The 19,974-nt window shown below is 41.8% G+C and overlaps 1 protein-coding gene across 1 annotated transcript in view; it reads left to right on the top strand.

Annotated features, from left to right (window-relative positions):
• The window catches only part of USP34 (ubiquitin specific peptidase 34), a 265,626-nt gene that overhangs the window by 233,310 nt on the left and 12,342 nt on the right, over window positions 1–19,974 (top strand). Inside the window, exons 69-74 of the mRNA XM_084622930.1 lie at window positions 5,659–5,816; window positions 7,493–7,571; window positions 9,590–9,716; window positions 10,273–10,380; window positions 11,539–11,643; window positions 11,769–11,893. Of these exons, the coding sequence (XP_084479056.1) occupies window positions 5,659–5,816; window positions 7,493–7,571; window positions 9,590–9,716; window positions 10,273–10,380; window positions 11,539–11,643; window positions 11,769–11,893 (702 nt within the window). The remainder of the gene's footprint in view (window positions 1–5,658; window positions 5,817–7,492; window positions 7,572–9,589; window positions 9,717–10,272; window positions 10,381–11,538; window positions 11,644–11,768; window positions 11,894–19,974) is intronic.

Raw genomic sequence — 19,974 nt, 5'->3', positions numbered from 1 at the left:
TTCTGCAGCAAAGCAGCTTGGGAATGAAAAGGTGTCTCTAAGCAACCTTTATGGTTCCCCCTGATCCTGGATGACTAGTCTGGTCATGAGAAACAGTTAAGAGCAACTTTTTTGGTGAGGCCAGGAGGTGGTATGGTGTAAAGTTAGCTATACCAAGGAAATCTCTTAAACTAGGTTTCTTACTGGTTTGAGCTGCTGGAGCAGAGCCTGCATTTGGCCCATTGTGTCCTGTGCAAACAGTGGGTAGTTATTTGTTCTGTTACTGTAAGGTCTATGTACCTCTTAGAAATTGTTGGTACATTGACCATTATAATATCTCTCCTTAAGAAAGAGTGTTGTCCGCAACTTATTTTCCCTTGTAAAATAATTAGCATGTCTTCTTTCAGGTTAATGTATATAATGATTTAAACATGATTTTTCTGAGCAACTTTGTTTGGCACTGGTTTATCTGGCACACAGTCACTTTTCAGAGTAGAACTGAACTGTAAATGGGCATGAAACTGTGTGACCATCTGGGAGTGATATCAGTCATATAGAAGGTGTCTGGTTGAAATGAATAGTTTATCCTGGTCCATCTTATTCAGGAGTTCTAAAGCTCTGGCCAGCTGAGGGGTGTGTTAACAAGCAGGTGCCCAAAGACCACATTTTATTTCCTAAGATGGAATAAAATTCAGCTGCCCTTATCTCTGTTACAGTGATGCTATCTAAGAAATTTTCATTCCCACCATGAGATGGAGCACTGTGGGATCAGTAGATGTTCTAAAAGCATGCTAAAGATGAGAGTAACCACAGGTGGTTCTTCAATAGTGTCCCTGACCATGCTCCATTTAAGTACACATGCACTCCATACATTTTTGGAGATTTTTGATAGCAGTGCCCATTTGGCCTGCATATGCACTCTTGACATCCTCATACCCCATACTGAAGATATAGAGCACCGTGCAGGAGAACTTCCCTTAGTTCCTTCTCAATAGCCCTACAATCTGAGATGGAGCATCTAGCATGCCTGCTTCAAGTTTAGCTTATTAGCTTAACCTTACATTTTTAGTGTTAGTTTGACATTAGTTTAGTTCATTTAGTTTTATACCTCTTTGGATTTAAGGGGTCCCTTTTTTGTTAATACCCCTTCCCCTCCTACATGATGGGCAGTCTTGGGGGTTGTCAGCAAGGTATGCCAAGATCCCTGGGATTCAAATGCTGCCTCTCCTGCCAGAAACTCACCCTAGTTAATGACTGAGACACCACATACCTTGCACTTGCAAGATCTGCATTTCTTTTAAAAGTAGATCACAAAAAGTAGGAATATTATGGTGGAGCAAGCCCTGCAACCGGCTTCAGATCCAGGCTCAGAAACCCCTCCCTGTACGTTAGCCTCTGAGTACACTTAGTGCTCCGTCAACCTCCAGATCCAGTCACCAAGATCTTCGCAGAAGAAGAATATGGAGAGTACTGCTGAGGCTTTGAAGTAGAGGAGCTAGATCTCCTAACAGAGACCCTTCATCAAAGGGAAGCTGTTCATCTCAGAGACTGACTACTTGGGAGATCTCAGATCCCTGGGGGAATACTGTTGAGGCTCCAGGCTGCTCCAGTACTGGGAGCTCTTTGAAGACTTTCAGTGCTTCGAAAAAACACAGTGCAAGACATACATTGTTACCAAAACCAACTCAGGTACTGTCTAAGCATGATAGCTTTATCAGAAACTCCAAGCACTCTGCCTCTTGGAGATCAGCACTACCTACAAACTTCTGCGGTACTGGTTCTGTTACTGACACCAAAGAATCACCAACATCCTCAGTACCGTCATCATCTATTTAACATGTACTGCCGAAACAATCGGCATCGACACCGTTTTCTAAAATGGGACCGCTGAAGCAGTCTGCTCTTGGTACCATGGCCATGATGGAGCCTCATAATACCTCTTCTCCCATACATCCAGTGCTACAGGAATTTAGATACTCCAGGGAGTTGTTTGTTTTCAGACAAAGTCTCCACTGTTAATGGGTACTGACAACTATCAATACCAAGATAACTGGGTCACCTGGTCCCTTATCTTTACCCAGTACCTTCTAGTTCTCTAGTATCTACTGCATAGGACAGACAGCCATCTTCACCTTCACTGTCTGCCCTGCCCTTGGACTATGTTGAGAGTGATTCCTCTGACTCCCAGATTTCAGTACATGGATCTCCTGTCCATCGTCAAAGGGACATTTTCCCAACCACCTTCACTGAGAGGGAAATTCCAAGCAAAAAACAGTTTTCTGTCCCTTCTCACTGGCATGGCCAACATCAGGTGCCCCCTCTTTTGCCTTATGGTCCACCTCATTGGCCATACTGGGATTCATGAGCTGCCTATCACCAGCAGTTCTCAAGACCTAAATCCTCTCCAGGAGATCATTGAAAGGATATTGTCTTGCTCCATCAGTCCTTCCTCAACAGCCCCAACCTCAGAAGTCTTTCAAGGAGCAAGAGGCTAGAGTGGACAAGGAAGTGACACTGAAGACTTAATATTTCATCATCGTCACAAGGTGAGGAGATAATGCCCCTTCCTTCTCTTGCTGACCATTTTAAACAGTTTCAGAAACCTGTTAAATGCATTGCTGACTCATTACAAATTCTGTTACATGAGAGCCAGGAGACACAACAAACTGTTGGACATTTTGCATACAACAGCCATTAGTCGCCTGGCTCTACCAGTGAACGAAGTGTTACTGGATCCTGCAAAAACCATCTGGCAAACTCATGCCACCACATCACACATGTACAAACAGAGTCTTAAATGAATTACATCCCAATGGAAAAATCAGAATTTTTGTTTTCCCACCTTGCACCAAATTCTTTAGTTGTGGAGGCTGTCGGCGAGCATGGCAGACAAATCACACGAAGTATATGCCCTATGAAAAAAACCAAAAGCAACTTGACCTGTTTGGTCTTAAGAGCTATTCTTCAATGACCCTGCAATTTCAGATTGCAAATTACCAAACCCATATGGAAAAATATAACCACGCCATTAAAAGTTCAATAATTTTGTTGAATATCTCCCTGCAGAACATCGTGGCCAGCTCAAGGCTATCATAGCTAAAGTCAGCTCTTAGCAAGAACCCCATTGCAGGACTCCATAGACACAGCTGATGCTGCGGCCCATTCCGTCTCCACTGCAGTCATAATTTCTAGAGCATCTTGGCTATAGCTGTCTGGGTTTCCTAGGGAAGTCCAAAATACTGTTGAAGACCTTCCTTTTGCTGGACTTACACTCCTTTTTGAGACCACCAAAGAATCTCTCCATACCTTGAAAGATTCCATGGCCACTCTTAGGTCCCTCTGCATATATGTACCTGCAAACAAAAGAACATGTAGCAGAACAAAAACAGCACTGAGAGCTCATCTGGCTTAGTTCTTTGCATACCATTCGCCTTTTGAGCCACCTAAGAAAAGGCCAAGATACCAAAAGAAATGACCACTTACCACGACTGATTCTGTCACCCAGATGTACACCTTATGCAAGCATCAATTTTGATGGTTTGGTCAAGGGTCTGGAATGTCCCCACCTGAGGACTATTCAGCTGCACCATTCCTCCAACATCCCTTTCTCTGGAGACCATTTCTCTTATTTCTGAACTCTGTGGCAGCAGATTATATCCAACAGATGTGTTTTGAAAGCCACAACATCGGATTACTCCATTCGTTTCATCTACATTCCCCTGCTCCTTTTCAGGGGCACATCTCACAATCATTTAATGAGACAGGAATTCATTTCCCTTCTATACATAGGGGCCATGTAAGTGGTCCCAATCCAGCACAGGAGGAAGGGATTCTATTCCAAGTATTTTCTGGTCCCCAAAAAGAATCAGGGATGGAGACCATATTAGATTTCTGACTCCTAAGCACTTTTGTGAGATCACAGAAATTCAGGATGGTGACTCCTGCAGCTATAATTCCAGCGTTAGATTCTAGGGGTTAGTTTGCAGCCCTCAACCTTCAGGATGCATATCTTTGCATTGCATTTCACTGGTCTTGCAAGAGATACCTTCATTTTACGGTCAGCCAGGACCATTTCCAGTATCAGTGCTTCCCTTCAGCCTCTCCTTTGCCCTGAGAGTTTTCTTAAAGGTCATAGGAGTATAGTAGTAGCCACTCACCTACATTGACTTGGAATAATTGTCTTCCCCTTCCTCGACAATTGTCTGCTCAAGGGCTGGTCGCACAACAAAGTTCTCTGCTGTACAACAGCAGTGTTCCTGTTCTGCAGTGGTACAACTTCAACTCAACATTGAAAAGTCCACTTTGATCCCAGTACAGCAGATGGACTTCATAAGGATGTCTCTGGATGCAGTGGCAGCCAGAGCTTACTGTCCCATCAACAGGTTTGAGTCTAACAAACCGACCTTTTCCAAGGTCCCAATAAGCCCCCAGAGATTAGCAAGAAGTTGTCTTCAATTGCTAGGACATATGGCAGCTTGGCAGTGCATATGTCCCTCAGACAGTTTAGCCCCCAACTAAAACCCCTCCAACGCATTATTAAGGATCTACAACCTATCCTGAAGGATGACCCAACACACACTCAAACCTACTACAGGCCAGTCCTTGCCTGCAGACAGCCCCCCAACCTGAAGCAAATACTCACCAGCAACCACATACCACACAACAGAACCACTAACCCAGGAACCTATCCTTGAAACAAAGCCCGTTGCCAACTGTGCCCACATATCTATTCAGGGGACACCATCACAGGGCCTAATAACATCAGCCACACTATCAGAGGCTCGTTCACCTGCACATCCACCAATGTGATAGATGCCATCATGTGCCAGCAATGCCCCTCTGCCATGTACATTGGTCAAACTGGACAGTCTCTACGTAAAAGAATAAATGGACTCAAATCAGATGTCAAGAATTATAACATTCATAAACCAGTCGGAGAACACTTCAATCTCTCCGGTCACGCGATTACAGACATGAAAGTTGCGATATTACAACAAAACAACTTCAAATCCAGACTCCAGCGAGAGACTGCTGAATTGGAATTCATTTGCAAATTGGATACAATTAACTTAGGCTTGAATAGAGACTGGGAGTGGCTAAGTCATTATGCAAGGTAACCTATTTCCCCTTGTTTTTTCCTACACCCCCCCTCCCCCCCAGAAGTTCTTGTTAAACCCTGGATTTGTGCTGGAAATGGCCCACCTTGATTATCATACACATTGTAAGGAGAGTGGTCACTTTAGATGAGCTATTACCAGCAGGAGAGTGGGGTGGGGGGAGGTATTTTTTCATGCTTTGTGTGTATAAAAAGATCTTCTACACTTTCCACAGTATGCATCCGATGAAATGAGCTGTAGCTCACGAAAGCTTATGCTCAAATAAATTGGTTAGTCTCTAAGGTGCCACAAGTACACAAGTACTCCTTTTCTTTTTTCATTTATGTTTAAGTACTCTTATTTTTTTAATAAGGTAATATTTAAAGAATATCAATGCTGTGTATTTTTCTGATTTTTCCCCTTCTCTAAAATACATAAAAATGTCTTCTAGATTCACACATATATATCACTTCAATGTATTGCTTAATAGAAATAATGGACAGTCATGAAGAGGAGAATATAAACCATAACTTATTAATTAAGAAAGATTACCTTAACCTAATGTTTATTTTGTTTGTTTTAGGCAGTTGAAGAGCTGTTTAACCTCATGCAGCTGTTTGTAGCTCAGAGGCCAGATATGAGAGAAGAGGAGATAGAAGACATAAAGCAATTTAAGAAAACAACCATAAGCTGCTATCTGCGCTGCTTAGATGGACGGTCTTGTTGGACTACTTTAATAAGGTATTACAGTACTGAAATGTTAGTGAGGCAGCTTAATCCTTTTTAGTTTAAAAAAAAAGCACTTTTTAGAATTTGAAATATAAATTATTCTTCAGTATAGTTTAGTTTATTATATACACTTTTTGAAAAAATCTATGATACTGTCTTTATAAAAGTCGCATACAAAACAGTAAAGTTGTAGTTTGTCTCTGAAATACAGAAATTGTCTCTTTATACATAAAAACCCTATTGTGCATGAAAATAATAATTTAATTTATAAGTTCCCAACATGCAAGGAACTACATAAATATAATAAATATCAGTAATTTAAAAAAATAAACATATATTATTGTTGTTATTCAAAACGAAATGTTAGAAAGCCATAACAAAGTGGTATCATTAAAACATTTTCTTTGACATAAAGCCTAGAAATTCCGTCGTAAAGCTGAAACTTCATTCTGTATCTTAACCCACCCTGTTTTGCATAGCTTGGTGAGCATGTACAATGTGACAATTTATCCACCCTTGCAAAATTGTGAGGCACGAGTAAGGTAGAAATGGTGGCTTTGTGGGCAGAGTTTCTGCATTATCTGAGATTATTTTATACATCAAATCTACAAAGAGTTTAAAGTTTTTAGGTGCATCTTTTTCTAATTTTAGTTCTGTGTTGAATATGTGAAACTCGTGATTTTTTTCCATTTTATTTATGGATATGACCATAAAATGGCTGCGTCACATAGGTCACATCACTGGGAGTGTAAACCCAGTAACAGATAGGCTGGAATGTTCTTGTGAGAAGAGAAAATCTCCTTTACTCCCCTGAGGGCATATTTGTAGTCATCTGTTTTAGCATGGAAGCAGATACTCTGCATAATTGGATGCTCAAACTTAGTAGAAATATTAGTGTGTAATTATTATTTTTTGTAAATACTCTGGTGTAATGCTTTATTTTGCATGGAAAATACCCTGGAAACCATTGTTTAAGTGAAAGAAATGGTAGCACTTAGAAGCTGTATGCATAAGCTTACATAGGAAGGAACACGTATGTAAATAAGAAGAAGAGGGGGTGTTCAATATATGATGAGAACAAGAACTATTCCCTAAATTATTTTAAAACTCAGTACTGCTTTTTAGTGTACAGTTGCACCCTTAATTTGAGTGCTCAGTTAAATGCTCAACTGGCCAGGAAAAATCCTTTATTTCTAGCTATATGCTTAAATGGCTCTTTCAGAAATATTTCTACTCATTTGCATTCTCAAATATGTGCTTAATTGCACCTTACCCTGCACTTAAAATGCATTTTTTTAAAAAACCTTAAACCTTCATCTTTGAATGGATTGTTCTTTTTAGTTTTTTAATATTTTCAAGCCATTACTTGTTAAAACAACTTTGGAGAGAATCTTCATAAAATACTTTTTGAAGAGATATTCTTGTATTAAAAAGATGGAAGTTGGTACTATGTCCATCAAAGCAGTTAGTTTTAGAAGTATGTTTGGCACAACTAGGAACACTTCTAAACTAATAAAGTGAAAGGACTGAAGGTGATAATTGTATTCATTTCATTTTCTCCTGATCTGTGCTTATACCTCAAAATACAATTTCACTAATGCTAAATTTAATAATTTTAAGACTTTGTGAGAATTATGAAAATCTGGTATCTTAAGCATGTTTTTTTTAAGTGTTTCTTTCTTTTCTAGTGCCTTCAGAATATTATTAGAATCCGATGAAGACAGGCTTCTTGTTGTGTTTAATAGAGGCTTAATCCTGATGACTGAGGTAAATATTTCATTGTCACTTAGTTCAAATGAGCATCTTCCTTTCCCATTGACTCATCATCTGAGAGGATAGGGCAGTCTCATCACTTCCTTATTGCTAAATATGCTTGCTTTAAGTATTTTTTTAAATACAGTATCAGTCATTTTAAAATTAGCTAAAAAGGGGAAGAGGGGTGATTAAATTCTAGGATACTTATAAAACCATCTTAAAGTGTTCATCATTAGCTAATTGATCTCAGAAGTTTGGATTTCCCAGTGATGACAATGTTAATAACAAAAGCTATATAAAAGCCTAAATAAATCTTTTCTTTTTTTAAAGAAAAGAAATCATAAAATCAAAACTCTGCAATACTATAAAACCCATGTAAATTTTTAAAACTGATATAAAAGTAAACCTACTAAGCTAAATTTGCGCTGACATTTTTGCTGCTTGCCTTTTATCTCTTAGAAATGTTTAGATGTAAGAAATTTGAGCTAACAAATTTATGAACCAAACTCTCTCTCTGTCTGTTTCTGTATCAAACTTATTTTTATGGGGGAGGTTTTGGCACAGGACATTACAAAGATATGTCTAGAAATAAAGTGTAACTAGATTTGTTGCTTAACAGCTAGGTTCACCTTCTAGTTGAAGGGTGCTTCATGCAGAAAGGCTAACACTGGACGCAATACAACTCCATTAAAGGCACTGGAAGCTGGATAAGGCCACAGTGTGGTATAAGCAATGTTTTGTCTGACCTGCTCTTAAACTTGTAACTGTTGTACTGTGTTATAGACCATATGCTGTCACTGTCTGCTGAAGGTGTTTTTATATGTTAAATAAACAGCATTAAGAATCTTCCACGTCAGCAGAATAGATTTCCTCACTGCAGAGGGTTGACAGTGTATCCTGAATCTTTCTCCTGGTATAAATATAGATCATAATTAAGGTTTTGCATTATAGTTTGAGGGAGATTAATATTATAAATAGTATTTCCTTATCTGTTCGATGTTTGAAACATAATTGGCATTCAAGCAGAGTAAACATCTTCTCAAATACCTTTTCTGCCAAAATCTTTGCAATATTGTGTATTGCCAGCAATATGAGTATCCTATACCACTACAATTTCTCTAAGTCAAAAATCCCCAGAAGATGCTTTTGTTAAAGCAGTAGTAATAATTCAGCTGACATAGAATTTTATATTGTATGTCTGTAAGGAATGCACATAAACTTAACTAGAATATATGATTACTGAAACAAATGTCCCTTTCCCATGCCTCCTTAATAGAATTTTGTAACTAGACAAATTGATTGGGATTAAAGATTTGTAAAATTTTATGTGTTTTGGGCTATACTTGGCTCTGGGTTTTAGACTTTAATGTCTCCACCTGCTACTTACGCAGACTTAAGTAATTGCCTTGAGCCAGAATTGTTTAGCTTATGCATCTTACAAACTGCATAGGCTAGGCATGCACAGATTGCATTCACCTTGAAGCAAATGTCTTCGTTTTACAGATTTTATAAAGTAAGCTGGATGTGTTTGCAAAGCTTTTTGTTTCCTGAATCAGTCTGTTTGCATGTACATGCAGAGTTTGTTCTGTTTTTCAGTAGCATTTTTAAACTCATTTTCCACGGGCACACAGTGAGAAATTTCTGATTGCTCTAGTATTGGCGAAATTTAGAATGGGATAAAAATCAGTCTTATAACCAAAAGCAAATCACAGTCTAAATCGTGGACAGACTACTGTCTCTCCATAATACCAAACTCTGTACTAGGGCAATGATATTAGAGCACAACTTAAAATTACTTTCTTTGTTCAAAGTTAACTAACTGTTCATTATTTGAACAACCTACTGTATATACTGAATTCTTCTTTGAATAACTTTATATCTGTCAGCATCGATCATAAAACATTTGATACATCTTTCTGTGGTTGTAAAATAAATGTAAAAATAGTATCTGTAGGATTAAATTAGAAATCATAATAAATTTTAATTTGTTAGTATAAACTTTTACTTTCATTTTACTTTCTTTTTTGTAGTCCTTTAACACCTTGCACATGATGTATCATGAGGCCACAGCTTGTCACGTGACTGGAGACCTGGTGGAACTTTTGTCAATATTCCTTTCGGTCCTTAAATCAACACGTCCATATCTTCAGAGAAAAGGTTTGGTAATGATTTTCTTTTATAGAGATTAAAGGCTTTAGTTTGTTTGAACGAATTAATTTTCATTGACAGAAATTCTTTCATAGTTTGTCTCGTGGCTATGTAGCCTTTGGGAATCCTCTTTTTTGAGACAATAACAGTGACTAAATTAATGAAATTATTAAAGTGTTAAAATGTATCTAAAAATAAATAGTATAGTTTTGACAGCAGTAGACCAGTGACAAGTCTTAGGTTTCTACTTTGATTAAGATCATGTTTATAAAATTGGTACGATTGTTTTAATTGCTCCAGGTTACCATTCTCTTTCTTTCTTCAGGAATTAAAAGTTATCAAGAATTTGGGTGACAGATAACTTAGTATCTATATTATGATATAATGCCTGCACCTGTAATTTTCACTCCATGCATCTGAAGAAGTGTTTTTTTACCCACGAAAGCTTATGCCTAAATAAATCTGTTAGTCTTTAAGGTGCCACCGGACTCCTTGTTGTTTTTGTGGATACAGACTAATACGGCTACCCCCTGATAGATAACTTAGTATGTTTTTGTATTTGCAGATGTGAAGCAAGCGCTAATCCAGTGGCAGGAGCGAATTGAATTTGCCCATAAACTCTTAACTCTGCTAAATTCTTACAGTCCTTCAGAACTTAGAAATGCTTGCATTGGTAAGTTGTATTAATGCTACTGCAGTCAGGAAAGATTCTTGCCAGATAACTAAATTAAAATTAAAATTCAGAAACAGTTCTATATTATGAGTATTTATGAATGTTCTGCACATTGGATTTGTTAATTTTTTGACATTAATAGAATTGTTTGTTTTCCCATTAATCTTACTAATCCTTGTATATCAAGAATAAAATTAATATTTAGGATTTGTTAGGCATCATTTTATATTATTCATCTAGCTTGTTTAAAAGCCAGGTGCCTGATTCTATTCTATTCTCCCTTATACTAGTGTGAATCAGGAATAACTCTGTTGAAATCAATAGATTTTCTACAGTGTTAGTAAAATCAGAATCAAGTCCCAGATCTTTAATTTAGCATCCACAGGGTAACTAAATTAATATTTAAAGTTAGTGGGAAAACTCATTTATTGTGAAGCACAGAAACCTCGTTACTCTGAGTAAGAACTCCCTGTGTCCATTTCTATACTCCATTTACTAAAAAATGCAACAATAAAAGTAAAAAGACAGGTTAAATAGCTTTTAAAAGTACCGGGCTATGATGTTTCTTGCTTCTTGGTTCCTGGTGGGGTGTTTAACTTGTAGGAATGGACGTCATACCAAGAAAGTCTTGTCGTCTTGCATTAGCAGACTTCTTCTGAAAGGCTTTATCTGATTTTTTTAAGGAGTAGAATTTGCATTTTTTTTCTTGTTTGTGAAGGCCTAACCCACTGTCCAAATTAAACCTATTTTTAATGTAATTTGTATGCCTTTTCCTGTTACTTTGAGTGCCCTTGTCATTGTCGTCCTGGCTGCTGCTGGTTGCCATTTTCCAGGCGTCAGACCTGATATGGTAAAGAAGAAGCAAAGAGGGTAATTTTCTTGAGCTTCTACTTCCTACAATTTGACACCCCTCTTATTGGTTGTTAAGGGAAAGTTGATATAACACTGATTAGGTTTTCTTCTCATGGTAGAGGTGAAGGAACCTTGATTAATTCAGGTGTTTTCACGTTAAATTTTGTTCACTTAAAGCCTGCCTCCACAATGTGCACTAGCAAAAATAATCCAAATAGATCAGGTTTGCAGATGCATGAGCTATAAGTCATGTTTACCCTTAAGAAATAACTTTGTGTAATAGCAAAACCAACTTCTCATTTGTAGATGTCCTCAAGGAGCTTGTGCTTTTAAGCCCTCATGATTTCCTGCACACTTTGGTTCCATTTCTGCAGCATAACCATTGTACATACCACCACAGTAATATTCCAAGTATGTATTTCTAATTGTTGTATTTTACAGTTGAATTTCAGTACAATTGATTTTTGTGTGCACTGGGGGGTGGCTAGTGTTGACCTTTTTAATTCATTATTATTTTGTTCTAATTTACACTATAGTGTCTCTTGGACCTTATTTCCCCTGTCGTGAAAATCTGAAATTAATAGGAGGGAAAAGTAATATCCGTCCTCCTCGTCCTGAACTCAATATGTGCCTCTTGCCTACAATGATGGAAGCCAGCAAGGTATGGACATAGGGAAACCTATTTTCCTGTCAGTGGCATTACATATTTGCAGCTTGTAAAGAAAACGTAATTTTAAGTGATTTCAAAATGATGCCTTCTACAATGTGTTTACCCACTAACTTACTGTGTAAGCAAATTTTAAAAACTGTACTTACGTAATTTAAAATTATCCTCAGTGGGTTTGAATTATGTGGTGGTGCCTGTGCCCAAAATGATGTAATATTATGAGTTTCCCTTACAAATATTTATGTAGTGTATGAGCCCACATTTTATAATTAATAATTCTTTAGCATTAAGAGCCAGTTTTAAAAGAAGTCTCTAAAATTGCACCGACCATCTTTCTTGCTAATATTTTTGCATATGTATTTTTCATGTGTGTTTTTTCATTAAATGGTATTTGCATGCATGAGTCTCAGATACTTAGATTCTAACTATCTGTGCATGCCAGTGCTTGAGCATTTAAATCCAAAAATTTGGATGCAGAAATTATATGTGAAAACTTTGGAATGCAAAACTGCAGACCTGATTTTATTGATTGAGCTATATATGCCTTCGAAAATTTGTTTTTTCTTCAAGTGATTGCTCATATCAATTCCAAATAGGTGTGTGCGTGCCGTGTGCACAGTCATCAGAAAGTTTTTCCTTTAGCGGCACCCATCGGGTCGGCTGTGGAGCCCCCTGGAGTGGCGCCTCCATGGTGCTCAATATATGACCCCACCGACCCAGTGCCTCCTCAGTTCCTTCTTACCACCAGTGACGGTCATTGGAACTGTGGCGACTTGCTTAGCAAGTTCTCCTCTCATTCTCCTAGCTTTCAGTTCATGTTAGTTTTATTTGTAGTTAGTTAGTGTTAGTAATTTTAGACATTGGGTGTGGGGGTTTCCTCTCCACCCCGACTGCCTATCTCCCCGTGGGGACACGGGGCATGCCTTGGTTCCAAGGGTTCAAATCCTGCAGTAAGCCCATGCCAACGGGCAACCCCGACGACGCTTGTCTAACGTGTCTGGGGGAGACGCACCAGGCCGATAGGTGTAGGATTTGTAAAGGGTTTCGCCCTAGAATAAAAATGGAGCGGGACTGCCATTTAAAGCATCTCCTTATAGAGGCAGCTCTCGGACGGCAGTTCACCTTGGCGCAGCAAGACACAGCACCAAGTTAATCGGTGCAGAGCATTCTGGCATCTGTGGTAGATGTGGCACCATGGAAGGTCTTGGGACATAGGGACCTGCGGCACTGCTGCCAAAGCCGACAGGCACCGTCCGGCACTGATCCCATTCCCTTGCGCTGCAGGAGCAGCACCAGAAGGAGGGTAGGAGTGGATCTCTGCCTTCAAGACCCACTCCCTTGGAGTCGGCCACTGGGGCGCGTCCCAGGGAGGAGCACCCAGTACCGTGACCTTTGGAACCAGCACCGTCGACTTCTGCTCCGCAAAGGGGACAGTTGAGTCCAGTACCTTTGGACTCCCTAAGTGGAAGAGGAGGGGATGCCATGCACTCCAGACACAGCACAGCATGGGGAGGAGGTGACCAGCCCTCTGTGGAGAAAGATGTGGTTCGGGACTATTTAGAAAAGCTGGACATGCACAAGTCCATGGGGCCGGATGTGTTGCATCCGAGAGTGCTAAAGGAGTTGGCGGATGTGATTGCAGAGCCATTGGCCATTATCTCTGAAAACTCATGGCGATCGGGGGAAGTCCCGGATGACTGGAAAAAGGCTAATGTAGTGCCCATCTTTAAAAAAGGGAAGGAGGAGGATCCTGGGAACTACAGGCCAGTCAGCTTCACCTCAGTCCCTGGAAAAATCATGGAGCAAGTCCTCAAGGAATCAATTCTGAAGCACTTAGAGGAGAGGAAAGTGATCAGGAACAGTCAGCATGGATTCACCAAGGGCAAATCATGCCTGACTAATCTAATTGCCTTCTATGACAAGATAACTGGTTCTGTGGATGAAGGGAAAGCAGTTGACGTGTTGTTCCTTGACTTTTGCAAAGCTTTTGACACTGTCTCCCACAGTATTCTTGCCAGCAAGTTAAAGAAGTATGGGCTGGATGAATGGACTATAAGGTGGATAGAAAGCTGGCTAGCTTGTCGGGCTCAACGGGTAGTGATCAATGGCTCCATGTCTAGTTGGCAGCCGGTATCAAGCGGAGTGCCCCAAGGGTCGGTCCTGGGGCCGGTTTTGTTCAATATCTTCATAAATGATCTGGAGGATGGTGTGGATTGCACCCTCAGCAAGTTTGCAGATGACACTAAACTGGGAGGAGAGGTAGATACGCTGAAGGGTAGGGATAGGATAGACAAATTGGAGGACCTAGACAAATTGGAGGATTGGGCCAAAAGAAATCTGATGAGGTTCAACAAGGACAAGTGCAGAGTCCTGTACTTAGGACGGAAGAGTCCCATGCACTGCTGCAGACTAGGGACTGAATGGCTTGGCAGCAGTTCTGCAGAAAAGGACCTAGGGATGACAGTGGACGAGGAGCTGGATATGAGTCAACAGTGTGCCCTTGTTGCCAAGAAGGCCAATGGCATTTCGGGCTGTATAAGTGGGGGCATTGCCAGCAGATCGAGGGACGTGATCGTTCCCCTCTATTCGACATTGGTGAGGCCTCATCTGGAGTACTGTGTCCAGTTTTGGGCCCCACACTACAAGAAGGATGTGCAAAAAATTGGAAAACGTCCATCGGAGGCCAACAAAAATGATTAGGGGGCTGGAACACATGACTTATGAGGAGAGGCTGAGGGAACTGGGATTGTTTAGTCTACGGAAAAGAAGAATATGGGGGGATTTGATAGCTGCTTTCAGCTACCTGAAAGGGGGTTCCAAAGAGGATGGCTCTAGACTGTTCTCAGTGGTAGCAGATGACAGAACAAGGAGTAATGGTCTCAAATTGCAGTGGGGGAAGTTTAGGTTGGATATTAGGAAAAACTTGTTCACTAGGAGGGTGGTGAAACACTGGAATGCGTTACCTAGGCAGGTGGTGGAATCTCCTTAGAAGTTTTTAAGGTCAGGCTTGACAAAGCCTGGCTGGGATGATTTAGTTGGGGATTGGTCCTGCTTTGAGCAGGGGGTTGGACTAGATGACCTCCTGAGGTCCCTTCCAACCCTGATATTCTATGATTCTATGATCATTCAAGGCCTCAGGCAGTACCCGACCACTACAGCAAGGGGATGCCTGAGTCTCCTTGGCCACATGGCAGCCTGCACTTACGTGGTCCGGGATTCCACACTGAGGCTCAGGCCACTCCAGGCATGGCTCGCTTCGACTTATCTCCCGGGGCGTGACAGCCTGAACTCTGGTCATGGTGCTGGAGCAAGTACTCAAGTCCCTCCAGTGGTGACTCGACCCTCCGACAGTGTGCGAAGGAGTCCCCTTCAACAACCTTCAACCCTCCTTGTCCCTGGTAACGGATGGGTCAGCTCTGGGATGGGGCGCGCATTTAGGAGACCTCCAAACACAGGGCCAATGGTCGCAGGATGAGCTGTCTCTCCGTATCAATATCAAGGAGCTGAGGGCAGTGCGGCTAGCATGCCAAACCTTTCAAGCCCGACTACAAGGCAGTGCGTGGCAGTTATGATGGACAACACCACTGCCATGTTTTACATCAACAAGCAGGGTGGAGCCCCTGCCTCTCCCCTGTGTCAGTAAGCCCTCCGGCTATGGGAGTTCTACATAGCCCATTCCATTCACCTGGAAGCATCCTCTCTACCAGGAGTTCAGAGTGCATTGGCAGACCACCTCAGCAGGTCCTTCCACAATCAGGAGTGGTCCATCAGGCCGGATGTCATACACTACATCTTCCAAAGGTGCGGGTTTCCCCAGGTCAATCTGTTCGCCACCCAGAGCAACAGAAAGTGCCCAATGTTTCCTGCCTGTTTTTTATCCTAAGCCTCATGCCAGTGGCCATGAGCAGAGGCTGCACTCCCTGGATGTATGGCCGGCGCTAGCTTTCTACATTGAATGTATTAAGCCATTCAGGAAGTCAAACCAGTTGCCCATAGTGGTGGCAGACCAGATGAAAGGTCTCCTGGTCTCATCTCAAAGAATATCTTCCTGGCTCATGTCCTGCATCAGCACGTAGTATGAGGTGTCCAAGGTATGAGCCCTGGCACTTACAGCACAGGCCTCATTGGCAGTGTTCCTGGCCCAGGTCCTGATACAAGAAATCTGCAGGGCAGCAACTTGGTCCTGTATGCATACGTTCATCTCTCATTATGCCATCATTCAACATGCCAGAGATGATGCAATTTTTGGCGGAGCGGTGCCCCAGTCAGCGATTCCATAACTCCAACCCCACTGCCTAGGTAAGGCTTGGGAATCACCTAATTGGAATCGATATGAGCAATCACTCGAAGAAGAAAAAATGGTTACTCACCTTCTCATAACTGTTGTTCTGCAAGTGGTGTTGCTCATACCCATTCCAAACCCGCCCATCTTCCCCTCTGTCGGAATAACCAGCAAGAAGGAACTGAGGGGGCGCTGGGTCGGCAGGGTCACAAATTGAGCGCCATGGAGGTGGTACTCCAGGGGGCTCCACAGCCGACCCAATGGGTGCTGCTAGGGGAAAACTTTACAACTGCTGTGCATGCGGTGTGCACACACCTAATTGGAATGGATATGAGCAATACATCTCAAAGAACAATAGTTACGAGAAGATGAGTAACCGTGTTTTCTGGAAGTTTATCTAGAAATAGGGCCCTACCAAATTCACGGTTCATTTTGGTCAATTTCATGGTCATAGGATTTTAAAAATAATAAATTTCATTATTTCAGCTATTTAAATCTGAAATTTCACAGTATTGTAATTGTAGGGCTTCTGACCCAAAAAGGAGTTGTGTGTGGGGGCGGGGGGGAGGGGGGTTGCAAGGTTATTGTAGCGGGGGTTGCGGTACCACTACCCTTACTTCTGCACTGCTGCTGGAAGCAGCACTGTCTTTTAAAGCTGAGCAGTTGGAGAGCAGCGTCTCTTGGCCAGGAGCCCAGCTCTGAAGGCAGAGCTGCCCCCAGCAGCAGCACAGAAGTAAAGATGGCCTGGTATGGTATTGCCACCCTTACTTCTGTGCTGCTGCCTGCTGCCTCTGTCTGGCTGCCCAGCTCTGAAGTCAGCGCAGAAGTAAGGTTGGCAATATCATGACCCCCGCCTCAGGGCTGGCCTTACCATGAGGTGAACTGAGGCAGCTGCCTCAGGTGCCAGACTGTGGGGGGGGGCACCACTAGGACCCAGAGTGTAGAAAATTGTGTCTGCTGCTGGTGCATATGTATTCTCTCTCCTCTAGATGCACAGAAATGGTGAAGTGCTGTGCTAGAGGAAGGAGGGCACAAGAGACATAACAGGCAGGCAGGAGAAAAGGTGAGAGGGAATAGCAGAATGCAGCAGGAGCTGCAGGGAGAGAGAGGAGGAGGAGCCTCTTATGTATCTCTCTAGCACCCCCAGGAGCCTGGACTGATTAGCACCAGCTTCTCAGGGAGCTTCCTGTTTCCTGCTGCTTCCCTGAACCCACTTGAGGAGAACAGGCAGTCAACTGAGGTAGTAGGAGCCAGTTAGGCCCTTAAGACGCTGATATCTTCCCTCACGCAGGCCCTGGTACCAGCCTGCTTATTTGTCCCCTTCAATTGAGTGTTGAGAGCCACTATAGCTGGCACAGAACAGCAGTCATGAATGAAAGAAGAAAACGCCCCTCTGGGGCAGCATTCAGAAAAAGAAAGACATCAAAGGAAGCATTTCTATCTAAGCAGGAAGGAGCTCTCCTGAGATACATAGACACAAATGTTCACGGTGAGCCTTCCGGCCCCAGTGAGGATGTGAGTGATGAGCAGATGCCATTGTGAGAATGCTTGCTACCCAAAATGTAGCAATGGAAACTTCCTTAGAATTGTGGAGCTGATGTCTGAGTTTGATGCTGTACTCCAGGAGCATCTAAGAAAAGTCACCACCCAAGAAATGTACACACACCACTACCTTGGAAAAACAATTCAAAATGAGATCATAGTTACTGGCAACAAAAGTCAAACAGAAGATTGTGGCAGATCTGAAGTCAGCAAGATATTACTCTATTATTCTGGACTGCACACCTGACATCAGCCGTACGGAACAGATGACTTTAATGGTGCGTTTTGTAACAACAACAGAACCTAGTGACAATGTCCCTGCAATGGGGACTGTCAGAGAGCATTTTTTAGAATTTATTGATGTTGATGATACTACAGGAGCTGGTATGACAAATGTGCTTTTTAAAAAGCTGGAAGATACGGGAATTGCAATAGCTGACATGAGAGATCAGGGCTACGATAATGGTGCCAACATGAGAGGAAAGAACAGCGGAGTGCAGACACTGATCCGAGAGTTAAACCCTTGAGCTTTTTTTGTCCCATGCAGTTCTCATTCATTGAACTTGGTGGTTAGTGATGCAGCATCAGCTTCTAGTGAGGCTGCTGAATTTTTTAATGTAATTCAAAGCATCTATGTATTTTTCTCTGCATCAACTCATCAACGGCAAATTTTGAAGCAACATCTGGAACATCCTCTCTGACACTGAAACCATTGAGTGCCACAGGATGGGAAAGTCGAGTGGAGGCGATAAAGCCTATCAAACTCCAAATTGGGAAGATAGCTGCCATTATGGAGGATAATGCTATGACAGGAACTGTTTGTGGGAGAACAGTGGCAGAGGGAAATGGAATCACCAGAAACATACATAACTTCAAATTTCTGTGTGGCTTAGTGTTGTGGCATGACATACTGTTTGAAATAAGTGTTGTAAGCAAGAGACTCCAGGGTGTTGACCTTGATATATCTGGAGCAATGGAACAACTGGACGAAGCAAAGTCACACCTACAGTGTCACCAGTCAGATGAGGGATTTCAAAACGTTCTGAAGAGTGCACAGAAGTTGGCAGAGGCACTGCACGCTGAAACTATTTTCCCACCCATTCAAGAATACAAGAGTCACTGAAGAAGAAGATATTTTGATTACAAGGCACGGGATAATCCCACAAGAGACCCCAAACAACAATTCAAAGTTGAATTCTTTAACCAGGTGCTAGACTGTGCAATACAGTCAGTTGAAGAACGTTTCATGCAGCTCAAGGAACACAGCAATATATTTGGGATGTTGTATGATATTCCAAAACTCCTCACTATACCTGAAGAAGGCCTACACCAGCAATGCAGGGCACTAGAGACAGTGATGACATGTACAATATTGATGCAAGTGATTTAGGTGATGAACTGAAAGCCTGTTCAAGATACCTTTCAGCAGGATCAACTCCAAAGGCTGTTCTGGAATACATGTGCACAAATAAGATGACCATCCTCTTTCCAAATGCTTTTGTTGCTCTGCGCATACTTCTAACACTTCCTGTAACCGTTGCCAGTGGAGAACGCAGCTTCTCCAAGCTGAAGTTAAATAAAAACACATCTATGCTCCACAATGACACAGGAGAGGCTGGTCGGACTTGCAACATTCTCAATAGAGCATGAGCTGGCCCAAACTGTGGACCTTCAGGAAGCAGTTCAAATCTTTGCAACCAAGAAGGCGTGGAAAGCACCACTTTGATTATTCAAACGGATAAAAATGCCAGTGTTTACTATGCAGACAAGAAAAGTTACATTTGCTGTTCAGGCGTTTGACAGTTAAGTGTTACTTAAAATTTTTGAACAAGGCATTTTAAGTTGTTAGTTCTCCTTTATTGGGGTAGGTAGCAGAGCAGTACCATGAGAGGAGTAGAACAGGAAGAAGGCAGAATTGAGACCTTTCAAAATTTTGGCCCAAGCGAGGGAGCATGGGGGTGTCATTTGAGCTCCCCGCCTCAGGTACCAGAATGTTGTGGGCCGGCCTCGCCCCACCTAAAATAACCTTGTAACCCCTGTGCAACTCCCTTTTGGGTCAGAATCGCAATTTGAGAAGCTCTGGTCGACCCCATGAAATCGGATAATATAGGGTAAGAGCACACAAAAGACCAGACTTCACTGTCTGTGACATGTTTTTCATGGCAGTGAATTTGTTAGGGCCCTATCTATAAAACTGACTTTAAAGTACATTTTGGGTGTTGCAAAAAGATATTAATCTGATTATTGATAT

This window comes from Lepidochelys olivacea, assembly GCF_965140295.1.
Source record: "Lepidochelys olivacea isolate rLepOli2 genome assembly, chromosome: 3".
Lineage (NCBI taxonomy): Eukaryota > Metazoa > Chordata > Testudines > Cheloniidae > Lepidochelys > Lepidochelys olivacea.
This window is presented reverse-complemented; position numbering and strand designations above follow the sequence as displayed.